This window comes from Epinephelus fuscoguttatus, linkage group LG22 (genome assembly GCF_011397635.1).
Source record: "Epinephelus fuscoguttatus linkage group LG22, E.fuscoguttatus.final_Chr_v1".
In the NCBI taxonomy this organism is placed as follows: Eukaryota; Metazoa; Chordata; class Actinopteri; order Perciformes; family Serranidae; genus Epinephelus; species Epinephelus fuscoguttatus.
The window spans coordinates 27,915,416-27,937,516 of NC_064773.1; the positions used below are offsets into that span (position 1 = coordinate 27,915,416).

Consider the following 22,101-nt stretch of genomic DNA (forward strand, 5'->3'; position numbering starts at 1 on the left):
CCAATGGAGCAGGCCTGGAGAGATTCTCAGCATGTTCATGTGTGTGTGTGTGTGTGTGTGTGTGTGTGTGTGTGTGTGTATAACAGGCTCCTGCTGCGTTGCCAGCCCTCGCAGTAGAAAGAGAGCAGCTATTTCATCATTTCATGTGGCTCCTCCGGATCATTTCTCTCCGCAAACACAATTCTCTCACATTTATTGAGGCAAGTGTGGAGAGAGCTAATCCAACTTGATGCCACGGAAAAAAACTTCTGCCCTGAGAGCTGCTGCAGACCATAAAGTGTGTCCTACGGCTTAACTAGACACATGAACATGACACTGACAATGCCATAGTTTGAGGTTTAACTCCTACTAGCTGAATACACCTGCCAACTGCAACTACAACTACAAAATATTTCTTGGTGGTATTCTGTTGAATGCTCACTCCTGATTGGCAGGTGAAAGCATTCTGACATGTATTATTTTTAGGTCTGACGTTTATTACACTCACTTCTACCACTCTCACACTTACTGCTCTCACTTCAGAAACAACCGCAGGCTGCTAACGCTGATTTACACCAACACATCAGACACTGGAGCTGACACTGAACTGACCTGACATGATGGTGTCAGTGATGTTGAGGTTGTTTAGTGACAGCCCCAAGGACTGACGGGAGGAGGACGAGGACGTGCTGGAGGTCTCAGAGGGCGGCCGGGCCGTCTTGACGGGCGTGGCTGTCGGCGTGGCGTTACCGCTGGACTTGAGACGATCGTTCTCCGCTTTCAGTGCCTCGATTTCGTTCTGTTTGTTGACAAAAGAATGACAATTAGGCAGAATCCAACAAACCGCATTCAAAGACTCTGAATAATAATCTGCTCAGACAGCAGACGGCCATTTCCCTGCATTCAGGCTGTTGTTATTCTGAATCAGTGTTATTGGAATTATGGGCTTTTTGATCTTCAAGGCTCTCTTTGTACTGAAGGTTAAGTCTCAGATAAGGAGCCTTACATGATCCCCAGATCTAAGAGGAGACTATAGGCTTCTACAGATGAGGCAATCCACATCCACACAGATCCACTTAACTGAGACATTTATGGCGATATTCTTTGAACATGGGTTCCTTTTAAGAATACGAAATGACGCAGCAACATTATACTTTGAACTGATGGGTGGCGTCTCATTGCAATACATCAATGGGAAGGACAGAGGTAAATTATATACGTATATTTGCAGGGAGGAAACTTTATTAAACAATTTCATTCCACCTCTCTGAAGCGTGTTCACCTTGACAGCTTATTTAAATGATAAGTCATTTATTATTTGCCAGTTTTAGAGGTGATACAGCATGCTGGCTCAGTGTGATATGTGATAGCTGGAAAGCCACAGTATCATGTGTTCTCCTAGTTTTATATTACCTTGTATTACTCTTCCTAAATATTTTAGACTTAAATGAATAGTGGGGAGAATGAAGAAATATCCTAACTACAATTACCAGCTAGCCTGCAGTGTTTGGTGTAGCTATAATGTGCCAGTGCCTTTAGGGAGAAACACACCACTTTAGCCCAAATAAATAAGACAGACAGAGGGAAGTTTTGCCTGCATCAGCCTTTGCAGAAAAAAAAACTGTAGCAGAACCAAAGGTATTTCTTCATGTGATTTTGCCTAAGATTTTGTCAAAAGAAGGGTATAAACATGACTGAAGCCAATTTGATATTTGAGTTCTTCACCTTTATACTACCCCGACAAATGGGGAATTCTGCATGCAGCTGCAGTTTGATCTTTCCAAACATAAACAGATACCCACAGGTCAGTCGGCACAAGCTTGACCCGCATTTAGTCAAGTGTAATCTCACCTGCATGCGATTCATGGCCTCTCGGATCTGGTCCAGGTGGTGGGCGGAGCTAAGCGCCTCCAGGCGAATATCTGTCAACTTGAGCTCCTTCTCCCTCAGCTCGTTCTTCAGCTGGAGGATGATTTCCGCTTCGGCTTCGGTGCATTCGCACAGCCTGCGACCGGGGTTACACATAGGGAGGAGGAGGGGGTCACCTCAAGGGTTATACCAAACACACACAATATAGAGAGAAAAATACACACTTAAAGGAAACAGGAGAGCTTGAGTTCAGAGGGAAGCTGGAGTCAGTGGTGAAAACCGCACAGGTAGCTAGAACATGGAGGTGAATGGGGAGCTGGGACATTTGGGACAGCGAATCCACCCCCATTTACAATACTCCCCATTTACTTACTATGAGCACAATGACAACTATAGTGTAAATGTTGCAGTGATAGTGAAGATCCTGTAGTGTGTAGTATTCCCATTATCACGACTCAGCTATTTTGATAGTAAACAGGCACAGATCTAATACAACATCTAGAGTTAGATGCAATGCAACAAGAATCTGTCACACTGAAATTCAATAACTGACACGTCCACATGCTCAGCCCCTGAGAAAACTATACACACTTCTTAAAAAGGAAATTATCTCACCAGCTGCTACACAGCACAGCAGATGTGCACAGTGCTTGCATGCTTGTTGCTGGTTGGCAAATTTGCCACATGTTGTCCCTTCTGCTATGACACAGTGCCAATTCGTTCTGGTGTGAGCTTATCCTTTTCACCCTTTGCTCAGCCTACCGCTACGTCTCATGAACTGGACACCTCAGAGGTTCTGGTTCAGTTTGTGAACCTGAGAGATCATCACCTCCGACATGCCCGGGTGCACTAAGATGCAGGAGGAAAGTCACACCAACACACCCCACTGCACACACACACTCCCTGGGAGCAGGCCACACAGTGCCTATTACCGAGATCTGTGCTTGTAGACCACATGGCCGTTAAGCTTTTTCTTTGGCGTCCAAATGGGGGAGGACTTGCTATCGCAAACGCACTTGCTACAGCAGGAGAGAGGTTAAAGAAAAGGATGAACAGATAGGTCGGAAAAAGTGAGGTGAGGATTAACAGACATATGTGAAAACAAAATAAAAAAATAACAGTGAAAATAAATTTAGAGTCGATTCGTATGCACAAGGGGGGAGAATTACCTGTGTGTATATGGTTGTAAGAGTGGATGCATGTGTAACAAACTCACTCTGTGGTGGAGGGTGAAGAATGCAGCGTGGCAATGCTGCCTTGCCTGTTATCGTGCTGCAATTTGGGCGAGGACGGCAGTGAGTCGGTCATCTCCTCCATCTCGTCATGGGCCGACTGGGATTTGGTTTTCTTCTTGCTGAACGCCTGCTTGAAGGAGCTGCGCAACTGCAAGACAGATAACACAAACACACAGGCAAAGACGTCAATATCGCCACCCACCAACTCTACAATCACATCATGTCAGCTCCTAAGAGATATGTTCTGGTGATTTCGCATCTTGCCAGATCAGGAAGTCACTGTGTGTTGTTTCCAAGCAATGGTCACTGTCTGGTTTAGGTAAAGAGGGAGGCAAAAAGCAAGGCCGTAAGTAGAGATGGAAATGAGAGAAGGAGAAGGGAGACCAGGCTTTTTAATGACCCTGAAAATTAGGGCTGAACAGGCAATCAAAATGAACAAGGGAGAGGAAAAGGGAGGAGGGTTGCTGTATCCATGCCGACGTTTCCAGAGAGAGGAAAGAAGAGGTTGCTCTGAGAGGGGGAACAGGAGGAACGAATAAGGGAGCAAAGAGAGGAAAGGATGGGAGGATGAGGAATAACCACAGCACACACACACACAGAGGACACTCTGGGAGCCACTGACCTGAGCTGGGATGGAATCAGCCACCTGAAGATGCAGAACACACCCAACGTTAAGCCACACAGACACACACTCCTGCTTACTTCACCCACCAACAACAAACCCTCTGGTTGATTAAAGATACATGCTGTTCATGAGTCTGATTTACTGAGCACATTGTTCTCAGCAAATACAGTTACTGCTGTTGCGAGGATGATGATAATGAAGAGTAGTAAGTTTAGTGCATTTTTGAACAATATGAGTCACCAAATAAGCATATATGAATATAAGCATGTAGTACAAGACGCTGCATGAAATCAACAGGACCGTAATCACGTTAAACAGAACACACAAACACAGCACATTCATTTATTTAATAAAAGTAAATGTAAATTTAAACACTTAACAACACCACCCGGTGCATTCTGGGAAAGGCTCCAGCCCCCCTGCTAACCTTGCTGGATAAGCAGCTATAGAAAATGAGAGGAGGGATGGATTTTACAACATAAATCATTCTGACAGATTTTCACATACACAACTAGTTGTGTAATGTTAGTATTAAGGGTTGAGCCTGCAATAAACAGTCCTGATGTTTACACATGTTTACAGTTATGAGAGTATGGTGCATAAAGTCCTCCACAACGAGGTCTGTGTCATGCTCACGGCAAATTCAGCAGGTCAGATGCTTGCTGCAAAGGGGAAACCTCCGGGGCAGAAAACTGAAGCCAACACAGAAGTGCTAAAAACTGCAGTTCCTCAAATGGCCACTTGAGGCTGCCTCCAAGAGATAGTCACTCTCTATAGAACCCCATGTTAAAATGCCCAACTTTACAGCAGAAATAAACATGCTCACAGCCTGATACAAAACACAGTTTTGGTCTCTATTGCTAATTTTAACAATCCTGACAAGAGTACGGGGATGAATTTTTATATAACTCAGCCATTAACATTTTATTAAGACTTAAAGGTATGCATAATTAAGGGCGTGGATACTTTGAGTGACAGGCTGTCTGTGTGACCACAATGAGCAGCCCTTTTTAAATAGGAATTGTGCAAATTTGCAGGAAAGCCCAATCAGTCTTCGTTCAGCATTGGCAGTATAAAAACAAAATCGGGGAGTGTGGCAAATTGCCGCCTACCTACTTTTGTTCATACAGAATGTGCCTTTTTGGGGGCAATGGGGGGCGTGTGCAAGTAACAAAACGTGTAGCTCAGCGTGTGGCGTAAATAGTGACATGGGAGGGAAGCCGCGGCTGGTCAGTCCTTCAGCGATTCTCTCATAAGTTGGTCTGTCCTTCACTCTTCCACTCATCTGACGGTTAATGGCCTCTTCGTTTGCAAGCGCAAGGAGGGTGCGCAATTCCTTGTCTCCCCAGTTGCTCATCTTTACAGTGTGTCAGGTTTGTGTTTCCCTCTTGCTACTAGCTGCTCGCTAATTCCTGTTATCAGCTGTCTCCTGTAAGTCCACCGCCAGTGGGTCGCACGTGTGGCATCATCAACAGCTCCTCCCACAAGTCATCAACAGCCCCTCCCGTTGCAGAAGGGCGCCTCGTTCTTTTTAAACCAAAAAGGTTCCGCCAAAATGTTTACCCCTACGCGGTGGAAAATTGGGCACCTCGCATCAACTCGCCAATCCAGCTCTGTGTGTCTAAATGCTCGCTGCTTGCCTACAAAACAGCCCAACATTGGCGGAAAATCTGGCAGTGTAAAAGGGGCTAGTGAGTCAGATCTATCCCTAACTCTTCCACAGCCCCACCCTCTTATCCAAATTTGGTCACTAGATGGCGATGGCTGAAATTAAGAAGTCGAGGCTTCAAAACATCCACAAATGAAGGGATGGCATCACGGTGGCTATGTCCTTGCCTTATTGAAGGACACCCCGCCTATTTTTAATGCCATCCTGTTGGTGCTACTCTGTCAGATCTGCTGCCTTCCTGCTCACTCTTCAGTCACTTCTCAGTAACCTTAGCTGAACTCTATCCGTGTCTCTACCCGTGTGTGCACCGAGGCAGGGTTTATGCAAATGAATAATTAATTACTGCTTAAATAAGGGATTGATTTGCATTCATAAGCCTGACTTGATTTATTATTGGGGGTGTCCCTTAACATAGCAGGCTAGGGTGTCACTGCCAGTGACGAACTTTTGGGCTGCTAGCATGCATTTTCAAGGGCAGGCGTTTTGCATTGCAGCAGAGGGTGAAAACTGGCTCTGGCTCTGCGCTCTTTGGCTGAGGCGGAACTTCTAATATGTCATCCGTCTGACTCAGGGGGCTGCAGCAAATAACAGCTTTCCAGCCAGGGACACTGAGCTGCTATTGTGGAGTGAGGCAAAGAACAGAAAAATCGGAGAGAGGGACAGAGGGAGAGGAGAGAGCTTTATGGTTGTGGATGTGCATTTTTTTTCCGATAATTTGGCCTTTTTATGTCTTGTTTTGTGGGTATTTGTGGACACAGTCCTCAGTAGAAAGAGAAACAGGAAATGGGTACTGCATAAAGCAAATGTTTTGAGGTTAAATTGCAAACCCAAAGCAGGTGCAAGTACCTCTTGGACACTTTAGCAACCTGAGCTACCAAAGAATCCCAGTTTCCAAAAAGAGAGACAAGTTAAAATGAACTTTGTGGAAGACTTTGAGTCTTTCTAGACTTTCAAACTTGACCAAGTTCAGTTGAGTAACAGAGGGATTAAGAGCCCTTCTCAAAAGTACTGTGGGAAGTGAGAGTGTTTCTCTTCTGCCCAGACTTTCCCACTTGACTCAGAGATTCAACCAGCACTTCTCTTCTCTTCTCTTCCCCTTTGGGCAGCTGTTGCCCTGGTTTCATGCTCAACTTCAGTATCCATGATGTTAGTGGCCACTTTGCTTCTTTCCAACCTAATTTGCATGCCGTTGTCACTGTATATGGATTCAAAGCGCGTCTCAAACAATAATTGCAGGGTGGTTGACTCCTCTGCTCGACCTCCCTGTTAGCCCTCACCGCTGGGTGGTACCTCAGCCACTCAGCTGACACATCTCAGCTCTGTAACCTAGCAACGAATATATGATGGCAGACTGTGTTGTCGTTAAGCAAGAGGTGAGAGCGATTTTAGGATTTTGCAGATGACCTGTCTTCAACCTGAGAAGTGTCAAAACACTTGGACTGTGGAGGCAAGTGTTGACTTGATGGCAAGCAGTGACTGATTTGAAATTGTACCAACCAATTATTTCAAGATGATTCACTTACAGAGCTGCACAAACCCACTTTAACCACCAGTTTCACAATAAAAGAAGGAAGATATTGCAATAAAAATGTATTGCCATTTGGGATTGAAATCATCATACTAAGCCCTGCGATAGTCTGGCGACCTGTCCAGGGTGTACCCTGCCTCTCGCCCGATGTCAGCTGGGATAGGCTCCAGCCCCGCCCCCCCCGTGACCATCAAGAGGATGAAGCGGTTAGAAGATGAAGATGAATGATCATACTACTTTTGATTCGGAGTTTTGATTAAATACAGAGAAGTCGCAACCAAACTCAGACAGAGTTCTTGATTAGGTCGAGCTATATGCAGGTATAGTCAGAATAATCAATGCTGATTTCGAAGCTCTTCCTGTTGGTGCGACAATACAAGAAGCTTTATTCCCTGGTTCCACAAAAACGCCTTCATCTATGTAAAGATGACATTTAATCTTTTAATGCAGGCATACAGAGTGTATTTGAACTAGATTAACTACCACTGAATAATTCATATGTGTTTGAATATGGAGTCTTTCACCACCTAATCCACCTCCTAAACAATGACTAGAAAACTGAATGTAAAAATAAACGTCGCTTGATGTCTACTGCAACTTATTGGAACAGGTTGAGATGGAGATGCCTGGGTTGCATAACCTGTAGGTACACTGAAGTCCAATTCAAAAGTTATATACAGGTGTTTTTGTCTTTTATATTTTTTATTTTGTGGCATTTGATGCAGAAGAGCAGTTGAGCATGTCTTGTCTGAGATTTCCTTTTTTGGTCAAATTTTGAACTCAACCTTTCTTTGCAGTTTTTGTCTCATAGTTTCCTTAGTTTCTCCACCTACCCAGCTCTTCTTCTTCTTTTTTTTGTCTTCAGCGTCCTTGCCCAGACTGCCCATGCTGGAGTGACTGGCTGCACTGTTGATGCTGGACATGCTTTCTGATGAGTGCTGTCGTCTAATACGTAGGTCTGGAAATTACAAACAAAATCTATATTAGTGCACTGAAAAGATGAGATACAATGCAAAGCTGATCCATACTTTAAAATGTTCTTCAAAAACTGGTCTAATTTTCTCTTTAAACTGTCTAAACATGTCAGACCTTGGTGATTTGGTAAAACCCATGCTTAATGGTGGTATCAGATGTTAAAGTTTAACACTACAGTAAATGCTTGTAAAGTAGCTACTTTGTTAAAAAAAAATGCAGTGCAGCCAAACAAACTCATGTTATTTTGATTAAGTCACCTAAAAATAACTGCAAACTCTGTGACAAATGTGTTCTATTTCCTGTGATGGCTTCACAATAAAAGCCAGCCTGTGTTTCGCAAGTTTGACACTTTGAACGTGAACCTGCAGCAGTAGGAATTGTTGGGTTAGCATTCGCACCTAAAACAGCTCAGACAACAGCTTTCAGGGAGTGAAAAGTAAAAAGAGGCAGATTTGATGAGATAAAATTAGCCAGGTTATCGTTTCCTGTGAATCCCTCATGGATGTAAAGGCAATTTGTTGCGAGCGCGGCAATGGCGGACTCCACCACTACCAATGAAAAGATAGAGATAACAACAAAATGTAAAAACATTGAATGGCTTTGCTGAAAAATATAAACCGTAAAGTCTTGAAAACACAATTTTATAACTTATTATAGCTTTACAGTTCAGCTATGTTGGAGGCAGCTGTGAGGAGGTTGGATACTTGAAAATGTCATTTCGCAAAATTGATTACACACCTGATTTAGGTTGTTTATATGACTCATCAAGGCTTTCCAAAACTGACGAATACAGCATAAATACTTCAAGTATTAGGGCTTCAACTCTCCCTGGGGCCAATTAGGCTAAAATAAGCATCCACATATGGAACACTAATGCGTTTAAGACCTAAACTTTAGATGAACTAAGAGAAGTTTGCTCCAACATCCCCTGCTGGTTCCTTCATTACCTTTGTGTAGGTGGTCAGGGCCGTTGAGTGCCACCTGGATGGCTGTCTGGGCATCGGTGTTCTGTGTCTTCAGCGTCTCTATTGTCTCTCTCAACTCAACCAACTCAGACTCCTGGGGAGAGAGACAGTTTTTAAAAAAAGGATGACGCACCAAAAACTGCTCTTTGTCTGGCTTGTGTTGAGCACTGTCACTGAAAACAAATTCCTAAATTTGGCTCTGGCATGGCTTTCAGGGAAGGAAACAAGAGACAAAAATGAAGAGAGGGTAGAGAAGATAGGAGTTTCCCAGTGGATTTGCCCCAACCCCGGCACCACCTGCTTAGAATAAAAAAGCTCCACTCTGTTGAACCAACACGATCAGATAGAAGGAGTTTCCTATTTTGCCATGCCCAAAAACCCACTGAGGGCTGCAGATAGGGTTTCCGCTTTAATTAAAAGTTGGGACGGCCTTGTTTAACAAAGACATCCCACCAGATCCCAGTCTGCTTTAATTTATAGAGGATTAAAAAGCTGCCAGGGCTCGTCAGCACTCTGTGTGTGTATGTGTGTGTGTGTGGGTGGGTGGGTGTATGAACAGAGGGGAGGATTCATAATTTGTGGCAGGGATATGTATCTTTCAACATATTGCTGCTGCTTCTGCTGCTGTGTGATCATTGTTTCAGCACAATTCAAGCTCCTCTGAAACCTCCTGTCGGTCAAAAAGTCGACTTTTATGAAAATGGAGAGAAAAATAGACCCCGGAGCAGATATATGCTGGAGGACTTTTGGAAAACACACTGGTTTAAAATGGGTTTTTGGGCCTTAGGTATATGGAATATACTGAACCCTTGCATGCCCATGCAAAACTAGGAAATTCTACCCCCCCTGTGAAGCAAAAGATTTGTACTTTAAGCAAGTCAAACACCTTTGGTTAAGGTCAGGAGTAAAGTTAGGGAAAAATTCAGGCAACAACTAAAACTTTAATAGAAAAACGAAAACTTCAGTGGAAACCTTTCACATGGGTCAGGAACTGAAACTAAAGATAAAAATATCCATTAATCCACAACCGCTGACCTCTACGTTCTTACATTTCACTGCACTATTTCAATGTCAAACCACTGCCTGTTTCTAATCATTTCTTCTCCCTGTAATCCCCTTGCCATGGAGTTCATATACAGTTTATTTCAAATTCAGGACTAAGCTCTTGTACCTTTTGTTCAGCGGTCATGGTGAGGCTCTGCAGGCGGCAGGTCATGTTACTCAGGCTCTTCTCGAAGGCTGCAACCAGGTGAGCCTGCAGACACAGAGAGAGACACAAATCCAGCTTCAGCTGCTGCAGGAATGTAGAGTGCGGAGGTGTAATGCATAAAAAATATCTGATTAGATTTTAAGAATTAACGAGATTTATATCTTAAAATTCTGCTCTTGTCTTTAAGAATTTAGAAGATTGTTGTCTTGTTAATTCAGAAAAATGAGCAGATTTTTTTTTGGCATGAAAAGTTTTCTCAGATTTCTGATAAAGAAATCTTTAAAACTCAGAAACACAAATTGTTTTTCCCCGAAGTAAATGCATTATGCTTCCTTAGTAGAGTAACTTCATTTATTCACTGGAACATTTATTTTTCCCTCAGGCAAACTATAAAAACTACATTTAAAATGGCAGAGCATTCAAATGTTAGTTTTCAAGAATAAAAAAATTAAAAAATCTCACAACTGACCCAAGCTAATTTGGACTCCTATCCACAGTAAAACACGTTCAGTCAAAATCCACAGTACAATAAACACCAATTATCACTTGCCAAAAAAAAAGTCCTCCCTTGAAGAAAAACCCATCCAGAGAATTAATAAGTTGGTCTGCTGGTTGGTGACGATAACTTTCAACTGAATTTTTACTTGAGCCAAAGACAGCCCAGGATTACATGAGATGTGGTCTGAAAAGTTTGTTTGCCCAAATCTGAAGGCTCTTACTGAGCCCTTCTGAAGAGGTTCCCTGCACCCTAATATAATGGAGTGCTGCTGGGATACCTAGCTTCAAAAAAGAAAACAACAAAAACACATAGCCCTTCACTTTGAGTCACAGTTTGAGATTTCAAGGGCAAGTTCACACAGAGCATATTCAGAATGGTTTATTTGAACGGGGAGTTTGTTAGAAGTGATTACATAACTTCACAGTTGCATCTTATTGCTGTGAATTAACCATCCTGGATTTGAGCATGCTCCAAAACGTCTTTCTGGATGAATACCACCAAGAAAACACTCAGCACGGAGAGAAAGCTGTGGATATTACAGAGGCACTCAGATCAGTGCCCTCCCTGACTTCATCTGTCACCTGAAGATGCAGAGGCGACACGCTGAAGGATGGCAAATGTTTCGCGGCGTCACGCCATCTGCTCTGCTGAACCTGTGGTTTGTGTTCGTGTGTCTGGATGTGTATCCAGACTTGCTTGTGCATGTGTTTTTTGAATGCATGTTTATGTCTGAATGTCTGGTGAAGCCGTATGTTCACAGTTGTGTGTCCTTGTGCAAATCTGAGACTGTAAAATCTGTTTTTATATATATGTATGTATGTATGTGTGTGTGTGTGTGTGTGTGTGTGTGTGTGTGTGTGTACTGCCAGCTCATCCTGCCATCTCTAGCTAGAGACCCTGAGACACCTGTCAGGTCTGGTGTGTCACAGAGAGGTGGGCAGGATGCCCAGACAGATCAGACAATCTCTGCTTAACTCAAACACACACATTTACACACACATTTGTAAAACATTTACGGGCATTTACTGAATTTAACAGCATTTGTTCCCAAATGTGCAATCTAGCTCTGTCAAAATGGGAATATTCCTCATTTATCTATCCTTTTGAGGATGACAGGACCTCTTAAATCTAGAAAAAAACACACACACTCATACTAACACACAGTAGCACTCTGTGCTGCCTCTCCCACTCTGTGTCCCTGGCTGAATCAGCAAAGGTCTTGACCTTTAGAAATGCCAACTGTTCCAACTCATCTCTCCAGCTCCACATCTCTTTCCAACTCCACCTGTGAGCTCCGACTCAACACCCCCCTGCCCACCTGTCCGCTCTGAAGGAGGCATTGATCAGACTTTAACACGTCCCACGGCTGAGCCATCTGTTTTGCTCCCGGGGCCCGGCCCCAGTGGACACGCATGAACCGTGAACTCCCGCTTTTCTGACCACCGTCCTGATCCTGTGGTCTGGGGTAGAGGTTGACGGTGGGCCAAACCAGTGAACTGGACGAGGAGAAGTCATCTGTGTTAGTGCTGCCTGACGCCATTGCTAAAGATGCGGACGACATCTCAAAAGGGTTCTATGTCGGCAATGCACAGTCACGACTACAGTGGTCTAAGCCAGCACCTGCTGCTGGGCTCCCTTTTTTAAAAACTACAGTATGAAGGGGGAGGGGACGATGGGAGGGAGGGAAGGGACAGTAAGGAAGAATACAGCCAAAATGAGGGAGGAGAAGAATAAGCAGAACAGGGGGTGATAGGGAGGGGGGAACCCTTTCCAGGCTGAGCAGAAAGGGAGGGGTGACAAGGTGAAACAGTGAAGGGTGAGTAGAAAGAGGAAGGAGATTGAGGGAGGAGGAGGGGTGCCTGTGTGAACTCTTAAACCCGATTTAATGTCAGTCCAGGCAGGAAAACATATCGCCTTCCTTAGCTGAAAGATGGTACAATAACTCACCAGTTTGGCAGCATTTGTTCTCTGTAATCCATTTTTGACAGGATGTTGGTTTTACTAATTCTGCTCTGATTTGATCGAATAATACCTCAAACAAACACGCAGATAATTAAAACGATATCTGTGGAGTGTTTTTAATCCAACATGACAGTGCAGCAGCAAATATATTCTTAATGTGACTCATTTTTTATGACAGCACGCATGACCGAGAGTATTGACACCCCAGAATATTTTGTTTAAGATCCAAATTTAATTTCCAGCACAAAACAAACCCAGTACAAGATAATAATAATAATCATGTATGCAGTGGCACAGCAAATTAGAGAGATCAGATGACCTCAATCACCGAAACAGTCCCTGTGGCTTTCAGACAAGAAGACGGGAGATGAAACGATTATTCAGCCACTGAAAGTTTACATGACGATTCCGAGGACTGATCTGCAAATCGCTTCCCCAGAAAATACCCTCTCTTACTAAACTGACATCATAAATTTTGGTGATTTTCATGGTTAAACTTTAAGGATTGTGTTCCTTCGTAGGTTGAGACAATTAGACAATTGAACGATTGACGCCTTTTCTAGAATCACAAGGTCAAGGATGCATTCATTTCAGGTTATAACCAAATTGAAATGACCTTTTAGGATACACACCATGGCATATATGTATTGAATAATAAATGGTGAAGAAATTAGTGTTATGTATCATCACATTAGAGAAGCAAGATGTCCTCAAAATGCTCCTTCAAAGTGGCAACAGTTTTTGGTAACACTTTACTTGAAGGTGTCTACATAAGGGTGACATGACACTGTCATAACTATGACATGACACTGTCATGAACTTGTCATAAACATTATGTACATGTCATTAACATTTATGACTGCTGTCATTAAGTGTCATTTGGTTCTTTACTTTCTTGACATTAACCAGGATGACATTACCAGAAGATGTCTTTGTCATAACAATAATCATTATGTCACCTTGTCATAAACACAAAAAGAGGTGCATTTCTTGTTAATGTCAAGTTGTCATAATAAGGACATCCAAACAAATTTAATGTCAACTTGTCATGACAAAGACAACTTCTGGTAATGTCACTTTGATTAATGTCAAGTTGTCATAATCAAGACAACCCAAACAATGTCAACTTGTCATTACAAAAACCAAATAACACTTAATGACAGCAGTCATAAACGTTTATGACATGTACATAATGTTCATGACAGGTTCATGACTGTGGCATGTCATAGTTATGACAGTGTCATGTCACTCTTATGTAGATACCTTCAAGTAAAGTGTTACCCAGTTTTTTTCTGTGGTCACAATATCTAACGTTTATTTGCACATCATGTCCTAAAAGTGTGTGTGAAAGACAGAGCAGTAAGTATGTGTGCTTAAAAAGTATTTACGTGCATGCATGTTTGAGTCAACTGGAACTGTTTAGCCAAGTATCTTCCAATGTGTAGGTTCCTGTATAAATGCATGTATTTCTACATGTGCTCAGGAACATAAATGATTAAGCGTTGTCTCTGGCAGTTCTAACATGGCACAGCGAGTGTCTAGTTCTGGACCGTGGGTGGGCTGCTGAGGCTGACATATCCATAGGGTCACACTCCCCACTGGGAGGATAAGACGAGCTTATAACACCAGCAACCCATCACGCTGTCATGTGGTTACAGTGTGAAGCAGCTCCAGTACAACACAGCCAGACATTTTTTTTTTCTTTTTAAATTCCCCAGCCTCCAACATGAGAGTGGGAGCTGTAAAGCACATATGGGTTTCTGTTGTGCAAGTGTTTGCATATGTCTTGGCACAGTGAGGCATGAGACTGGTAGCCTTTTCCACTGCTGATTTAATGCTCAGTGACCCTGTAAAGGGCCGGTGAATATCAACAACAGATTTCAGGAAACACTTAAATCTTTTATTCGCATTGTCTCGGTCTTCCTATTTAAATAATTTTGCTACACAAAGCTATGGCAACATACTTACTAAAATATATGCCACAAATGATTCGGCCCCTGTAAAGTGTAAATTGTTCTCATCCAGCCATACTTGATTAGATCTTGAATGTGTTTTTGCTCTGTGTTATTGCAATGTTACAGCATCCCTTTCTCGCTTGTTGCAGGATAATGAAAATCCTGCAAGAAGGTTTTGAAACCTGTTAGAATCGAATACTGTACATAATGATACTGCATCAAAAAGCTTTTACTTTACTGTAACCATACTGAACTGTAAAGAAACTGTGAGAATTCTCGGTTTGCAATGGTGTCAACCGCTACACACAAAATGTGGGTGCGAGCTACCTACTGCTGTGGAAGCCCTGAGAGGCAAGTGAGAAAAAAAATCTTATGATCCATTTTCTCATCAGTTGTCTGATCTAAATTGTCTCCTCCCCTGTGTTTATGACTGGAGAAAAGGTTAAGGATAATCTCTCTAAGTATCTTGAATCTTTTTTTCATCTGCATTTCTCCATGCAATCTAAACACAAGGTAGTTACATATATTATGTTAGTAAGTTACGTAACATTACTGTCATGTCTCTTTTTTGGCTGAAAATGTATTCTAATCAGTGTTAATCTTCCATTAGCATTGGCTGTATTTCTAGGCAAAATAAACACATGCCAGTAATGTTAAGTCAACTTGCTACACACCATGTATGTACCAGGTATTTAGAGTGAATGGAGAAAATAAAACTCACCAGGAAGAAAACATTAATTCTTCTAGTCCTATTTAGAACACGAAGTAGTCATGCACTCTTGCGGCAAGCCTCTTGTGGCGAGAAAGAGTATTACAACAACAAACGCACAAAAACAGGTGCATAAAAATGATTCGGAACAAAAATTCACCAACCAAAACTTTCATTTCCACCCATTTTCACAAATGAATAAAAAACTTTATAAACACATAAACACAGGAGAGAAAATGATTTAGATCAGATTTAGAAAATGGATCAACAGAATATTTTTTCTCACTTGCCTCTCACAGCTTCTGTGCATGTAAGCTGTGAAGCAGCTTAAGGATTTAATGGTTGTCATTTAAAGACTTGACACCACTGACAGTGACTCATCTCTTCTTCAATTCAAGGCTCCAAAGTAGCTTCATTGCCGGTGTCCTGAGTCAGTGACGTGTTATAGCCGGTAAATGTACCACACTGTAAAGTACAGATAAAGCTGAGTGGACACGCTGTCATGTGTGAATCATGCTCGCTACACTGCTCGCTACACTACACAATTGTGTAGTTCACTGTTGGGTAAGTTGCTTGAAAATGTGGTCTATTACTCATTACATATTGCTCAATGAAAAAGTTATACATTTCTTTACTAAATTCCTCAACGGCAAAAATAATTTGTTACATTACTTGTTAACGTTACTTTAGTTTTGTTACTTAGTTCAGCTCTCTCAAAGGTGCATTTAAACAACGCATCAGTAACACCCACATGTCAAATATTATTTAAAATTTTATCTGTATTTAAAATGTATATCAATTAAAAAAAGACATCATGGTTTAATAAGCAGCCGGCCTATGTTTTGACAGTGTTTAGTGACCATCAACAGCTAGCTTAACTTTGACTGCACAGGACAGGTGAGTTTTGGCTTTCCACTGGCTAACATGAGCAAGGTAAAAAGACGCAACATGTACAATAAGACAACTTTAGAGTTCACATTTCTCTTATTTGGGTAGAGATGAGCAGCCTCCTCACACCTTGTGACCCTGCGTTAAGGTAACACATACGGAACCAGTCTTTCAACTGGCCTGACTTTGGGAAATCGACTCGTGCAAGTTGCACAAACTTCAGCTGTGCAACAAAATTCTGACATGTCAGAAATTCATCTGGATGTCTGATAGTCGATTGAGAGCAGTTGATCAGGATATGATCATTCCCTGCTCCCACTGCAAATGATGCCCGACAAATCTGAAGTTCGGTGCAACTCTAAATGAGTGGTGCAGATCAAAAATCCAGTCAGAAACAGGCACATATTGTACAGTGTGTGCCCAGCTAAACCGACGTCGACTCACATGGCGTTACTCAAGACATTTTGACATTTATCAGATTTCACAGAGCTCCCTCTGGAGCCACAAGACTGTCTACAACTTTTATTTTTAATATATGCAGTAGTGCTCCCCAAAACCTCAACACATTTCAATGTCTAAAGTCGGTGGAGTTCCCCTTTGAAAGTGTTGAATGGTGATTGATTCCACTGAGACTGTACTGCCAATGTGAAGCTCTATGCATAGTCAAGCTTTATGTGAGATTCACCATCAAGTGGTGTTACATGACCAAAACAAACCAGAAGTTGTCTGATTGTCCCTACATACTGTATCGCCTCTGTTATAAAGTCAGGTCTCCCGCTTCCAGTCGTCAAGTTTCCCTGCAGTTCAGCCTTCAGTTTCAGCTCTGCACAACTTTGTGATCAAAGCGTCAGGCCGAACCGAAGACCCCGTCTGCCTCCACGCTTGATCAGGCACTTGGCATCAAGGGTGGTGGGGGGTGAGGTGGGGGCTGAGCTGAGCCAGACACTGGAGTTTGTCGATCTATCTGCATCTGAGCACAAAGACAGCTCCGTCTGGGGGTTGGAGGTCTCTGTATCTCACTCTGTTTCACCCACGCATGACGCACTCGAGTCTAGATTCACTTATCCTCATCTCCCCGTTCTCTTTCCATGCCTGTCTATCTCTATTTGATTCTTCCTGCTTGGGCGAATTTGGGAGAGGCTCCTGTTCCTTGCTAAAACCCCACCGGCTGAGACAAAAGCAAAGAGACAATCCTCTCTGTACCGTAGATACACAAACACACACCAGACAACATCCCATCTAAGGACAACACAGAAACACACACCAGAAAAAAAAAGAAAAAAAAAAAAAATCAAACAAGCAAAAGCCTAAGTACACACACAGTGGCTTCAAACACAGAAAAAAGGAATTAGTGGGTGTCTTTAAGATTTATATTCCTTCCAGAACTTCGATAAGCAACGCTTCCCATAAAAGCTTTCTGACAGCAGGTTATCATGCAAATGAGCCGGCTGTTTTGACGGTGTCTTTTGAAGTAAACAAACTCACATTGGCAGACAGCTGAGACGTCAGGGTTGCCACCTTCTCCTGAGAGGCGTCCAGCTCCCGACGCAGCTTTCTGATTTGCTGTTCGGGGGAAGAAATTAAAGAGGTATAGTTAACGCTCCTGAAAATCAAAGAACATAAGACTGATTGTACTGGCAAAGAGGCGTTGAACTTGCAACTCCCGTGTTGATAACTTTGATGTGATAAATGTGCAGTTACATGGTAATACTGTGTAAAAAGACACTGGGGTGAGGTGTGAACACAAAGTGTGGGGGATTACCGTGGAATTTTGGACTGTTTGGCCCTTGATTGAAAAGAGAAGAGTGAAAATTAACACTATGTTGCATGCCTCCATCAAACAGCATGTACTGATATGACTGGAGACAAAGAGGTTAGCCAAGCACTGGTTTTCTGATGGTTACACTCTGAGCAGCAAAGCAAGAGATAAAGCTAAGTATTACTGACCTGGGTCAAATAGCATTTGCAAATACCTGATACTGTTTCCTATAAAATAAGTTAAGTGCCAGATGTGTCAGTTTAACAAAGTGGACAACGCATTAGTTACCAGTCAAGTCCTTTTTATGATTTCTTTAAATTGTTCCTTCTCATCTTCAATGCTGCTATTAGCCACGTCACTGTTTTGCCAACCTAACAACTAATGTCTCAAGTAAATTATATTAAATTCAAGTCATGTGTAGGTCACCTGTGAGGGGATTTGAAATAGGAGTCAGTTTTGAAGGAAACAAAGCCAGAATTGGATCACTTTTGGTAATACACTATGCACGACTGTCAGTTTGTGCTATGTGGTCTGTCCTCAAATTAAACTCCACCCATCTGGCAGGGTTAAAACCAACACCACAGTGCATTTGCAACTACTGTTTGATCCAAACTTGAAGTTAAAGCTCAGGGATTCTAACAGAACACAGAAAATAAAACCATAAACCTGGAAATCAAGGAAGAATGGATGAAAACTTAACAGGATTGTTAAACAAAGCCAAACAAAAAAGAGCCAAAGGGCGCTGCATGCATTGAATATGTATAGTATGAGTTTTATTAATGAGTTATCAGCTTATGTAGCACAGTGCGGTTGATGAAGATGAAATGAATGTAAAAGATTTACTAGTAATAAACAGCAATGCAACATGGGGTTAAATTGCTTTATAAAGAACTTGATACCATTTTATGTTTTGGTTCAAACTTATCATTAACTGTGGGCCAAATTAAGCTGAGCACTATTTGTGCTAAGACTGACTTGGACAGACTCTCTGGATATTGACGCAGTGTAAAAGAAAGACACACAAACATTAATATACGAATGCAGAAAAACACAGCAGCCACCTAAGGGCAGCAAAACTCGTGTGTGACATGGAGGTTGTTGATGTGAATCACAGCAAAAAACAGTCAGGTAACTGAAACTGAAAAATATAAAGTTCTTTCCTCTTCCTTCCAGTTACCTTTAATGTGTTTATGAGCAAGGCACTTAACCCCCGCCCGCATCTGCAGAGCTGCTCGGTGGCCAACAGTGCAGCACTGCAGCTACACTGAGCAGCTTCATGGTGTAAATGTCTTTGACTGTTTGTATGTGAAGCAGGAAGGTGCTGAAGAGAAACAGACATGCAGACAGAAGCAATATTACCCATCCTTACCTCTGAGTGTGCTTTCTCCTCCGTCTGCAAGGAAGAAGCAAACATAATTAAAACAAAAGAGATTACTGGCTCTGTGTATTGTGCTCAATCAAGCATATAAAACATGAGACGCATTTTAATGTCAGGGAAGAGAAATTGTGGAATGGCCAACACATAGCTAAAATGAATTAAATCCAAGATTAGAATAACAGAAAATGTCACTTCCTCCATCATTCATCCAGGCAACTCGCCATCTCCACCCAAAAACAAATCTGTTGCCTCACTGAACATAAAGACTGGAACGCTGCCTGTGCTGTTGGAAACCCAACGCTGGTCCAGAGTCTTATCTGCCAAAGTTACATTAGAAGCATGTAAAGATGCAAAATTATGTTTTGGTTTTACAAAAATGGGAGATTGAAATATTGGAGGATAGTATGTGCATCACTTTGACTGAATTCTAGTGTTGTCCTCTTAAAGAAATCCTACTTTTCTTTTTTTGTATGCAGCTGTCTTAGATTAGCTTCGTTTAACAATTTGCACCAGCAATCAATGTTTAACTGTAAAATCTCGCAAAACAGTGAGTTGAGACGTTTAAGGACTTAGGGTGCTGTTTGTATAAAAAAGAAGGCAATGTAGCTCTAAATCTGTAATAACTTTTTTGGCCACTTGGGGGCAGCGTAAAAAGCTGTAAACACTGACATATTATCACTTTATAAAAGTGTAATGGCAATCTTGTTCAAATCAGTGTCATAGATACACATTTAGCAGCAACAAAGGAACATTAGCATTCATTTTTCCGAATTATTTTCCCGTTACCTTGCAAAAAAAAGTCCTTTAGCTCTGTTTTGGTCTTCATTTAACTACTGAAGGAAATATCTGGCTTTTTAGCTGCTAAATGCTCAACTATGTACTCACCAGCTTGTCACTAACTTTGCCGACTGGTGCTAGGCAGGTGGTGAACAGTTTATTAGTGTTTTTAACTGAAAACAGCTGCTTACTGTGTCTGGAAACAACACTGATGAGAGTGGTGAGTCCCAGGTTGGAAAACCAATGAGCAGAGGGAGGCTAAAACACTCCACATGTTGAGTGGAACTGCCAAGTCTGGTTGTAATTCTCTGTGCTACAAACTCATTATGTTGCTAATATAAAAATAGTGACTGAAGACATTACACCATGATTTTCTAGTGTTAGGTATGCAGCACCTGACTGTAATGCTAACTCTGAAAGCTGTAAATTCACAAAGAGAATCTGGCAACTACTTACCGCAGAGTACAGTGAAGACGTGCTGGAGACCAGAGATAATGAAGAGCCATGAACTGTAGGCACATATAGAGAGTAATGAGTGATAAAAGTGTCTTGAGAACCTAAATAAAAAATGTATTTGTTACAATATTCTTATATTCTTATTCTTATTCTTATTTATTCATGATTACCCAGCTGACTCAATAGCACTTGATAGCTATGTTAAGTCAATCAGATGATGTGAGCTGTGAACTGTTATAAGAAGGCAGTGAAAAAAACATAATTTGCCCGTTAAAAAGCTGACCTCTATAAGGATGCAATCACAGGCTCTTGCATCACCCACAAAAAGATCAGAACAGAGCAAGCCATCAGCCAAGTCACTCACAGTATGAACACACAGCGAGAGCTCATTAAATCTGGTATTAAAGTACTTGATGACTGATGGGACTTTGGTGAATGTGGCCCTTATATTATTTTAAATGGCGTTTTAGTAGGGAGGTCACTTTTGGAACACAGCTCATTTAAAGAGTATGTTTTTAACAGTGTGTCCCACCTTCGTCAGTGCTGTCCCTGAAGGAGCCGGAGCGGCTGATGGCCCGTGGTCTGTCCTCCAGGGATGTTGCGCTGCCACCCAGTGGGTGACCCTCTCCGTAAAGGTCAAAGGAGTCCTGGGCGGGGATGCTGTTGGAGCGGCTCATGCTGCTGCTGCCTGGTGGCAGGTTATACTGGCTGATGTTCGTGGGGCTCACTGCACCGAGAAGAAAAACACCAAGATTGGCGCTGATAAGTTATAGCCATTGAAAAGACAAAAACAAACTATATATATATATAAATTATATATATTCCTTCTGAATTATCATGACATCAGAAAGAATGAGACCACAAGAGCTAGTGTAAAAAGTATGTATATATACTTCATATTATGAAAGAGTAAGACTAATAATGTTGCAATGCAATGTTGCCTAGTTTGAACTACACAACTTCAGCCTTGTATCTGCGATGCATTGACGAAATTCCCAGCATTTGTCTTTAAAAATTCACAAGTAGCGCTTGAGCCCTGTTTTGCAAGTGTTCAGCCAAATGCAATTTGCCTCTGATCTGGGACTTTTAAGTTAAGTTGCATTTGCAGTTTATATCCATGTCTGTGCAAACATGGATGCATTACACACATCTCCCACCCCTGGCAGCACAGAAGATCTTTACAATTAATCAAGTGAACACTCAAGATAGTGTCACCAAATCAGTATCTGACCAAATGTCTCCCTTCTGTTATGTTGTTGAATAGTGGGCAGAAACTGTTTTAGCAGAACATTGTGATGTCACAGTAAAGCTAACCTTTCACCTTTTGGATATAAAATGTCATCATCTCATCATTATATCCTATTAAACATTTGTGTGAAGTTTTGTCATAATTATCGTAAGAATTCTTGAGTTATGGCCAAAAACATGTTTTCTTAGGTCACAGTGACCTTGACCTTTGACCACCAAATTCTAATTGCTTCATTCTTGAGTCCAAGCGGATGATTGTGCCAAATTTGACGAAACTCCCTCAGGGACATCTTGAGCTATTGCATTTACAAGATGAGACAGACGCAAAGTCACAGTAGCCTTGACCTCTGACTACCAAAATCTAATCAGTTTATTGTTAAGTCTAAGTGGGCATTTGTGCCAAATTTGAAGAACT

At 42.0% G+C, this 22,101-nt stretch overlaps 1 protein-coding gene across 12 annotated transcripts in view; it reads right to left on the bottom strand.

The window, feature by feature from the left end:
• nav3 (neuron navigator 3) overlaps nucleotides 1–22,101 on the bottom strand; it is a 539,739-nt gene that overhangs the window by 14,268 nt on the left and 503,370 nt on the right. For 9 of the 12 annotated variants that reach the window (XM_049566143.1, XM_049566145.1, XM_049566146.1 and 6 more), the window contains 12 exons: nucleotides 20,971–21,165; nucleotides 20,439–20,491; nucleotides 19,197–19,220; nucleotides 17,831–17,854; nucleotides 17,554–17,631; nucleotides 10,017–10,100; nucleotides 8,828–8,939; nucleotides 7,739–7,863; nucleotides 3,706–3,729; nucleotides 3,065–3,231; nucleotides 1,831–1,984; nucleotides 592–778 (listed from right to left, as the gene is read on the bottom strand). In XM_049566143.1, coding sequence (XP_049422100.1) covers nucleotides 592–778; nucleotides 1,831–1,984; nucleotides 3,065–3,231; nucleotides 3,706–3,729; nucleotides 7,739–7,863; nucleotides 8,828–8,939; nucleotides 10,017–10,100; nucleotides 17,554–17,631; nucleotides 17,831–17,854; nucleotides 19,197–19,220; nucleotides 20,439–20,491; nucleotides 20,971–21,165 — 1,227 coding nt within the window. The remainder of the gene's footprint in view (nucleotides 1–591; nucleotides 779–1,830; nucleotides 1,985–3,064; nucleotides 3,232–3,705; nucleotides 3,730–7,738; nucleotides 7,864–8,827; nucleotides 8,940–10,016; nucleotides 10,101–17,553; nucleotides 17,632–17,830; nucleotides 17,855–19,196; nucleotides 19,221–20,438; nucleotides 20,492–20,970; nucleotides 21,166–22,101) is intronic. The other 3 variants (XM_049566140.1, XM_049566139.1, XM_049566141.1) reach the window with 3 other exon arrangements.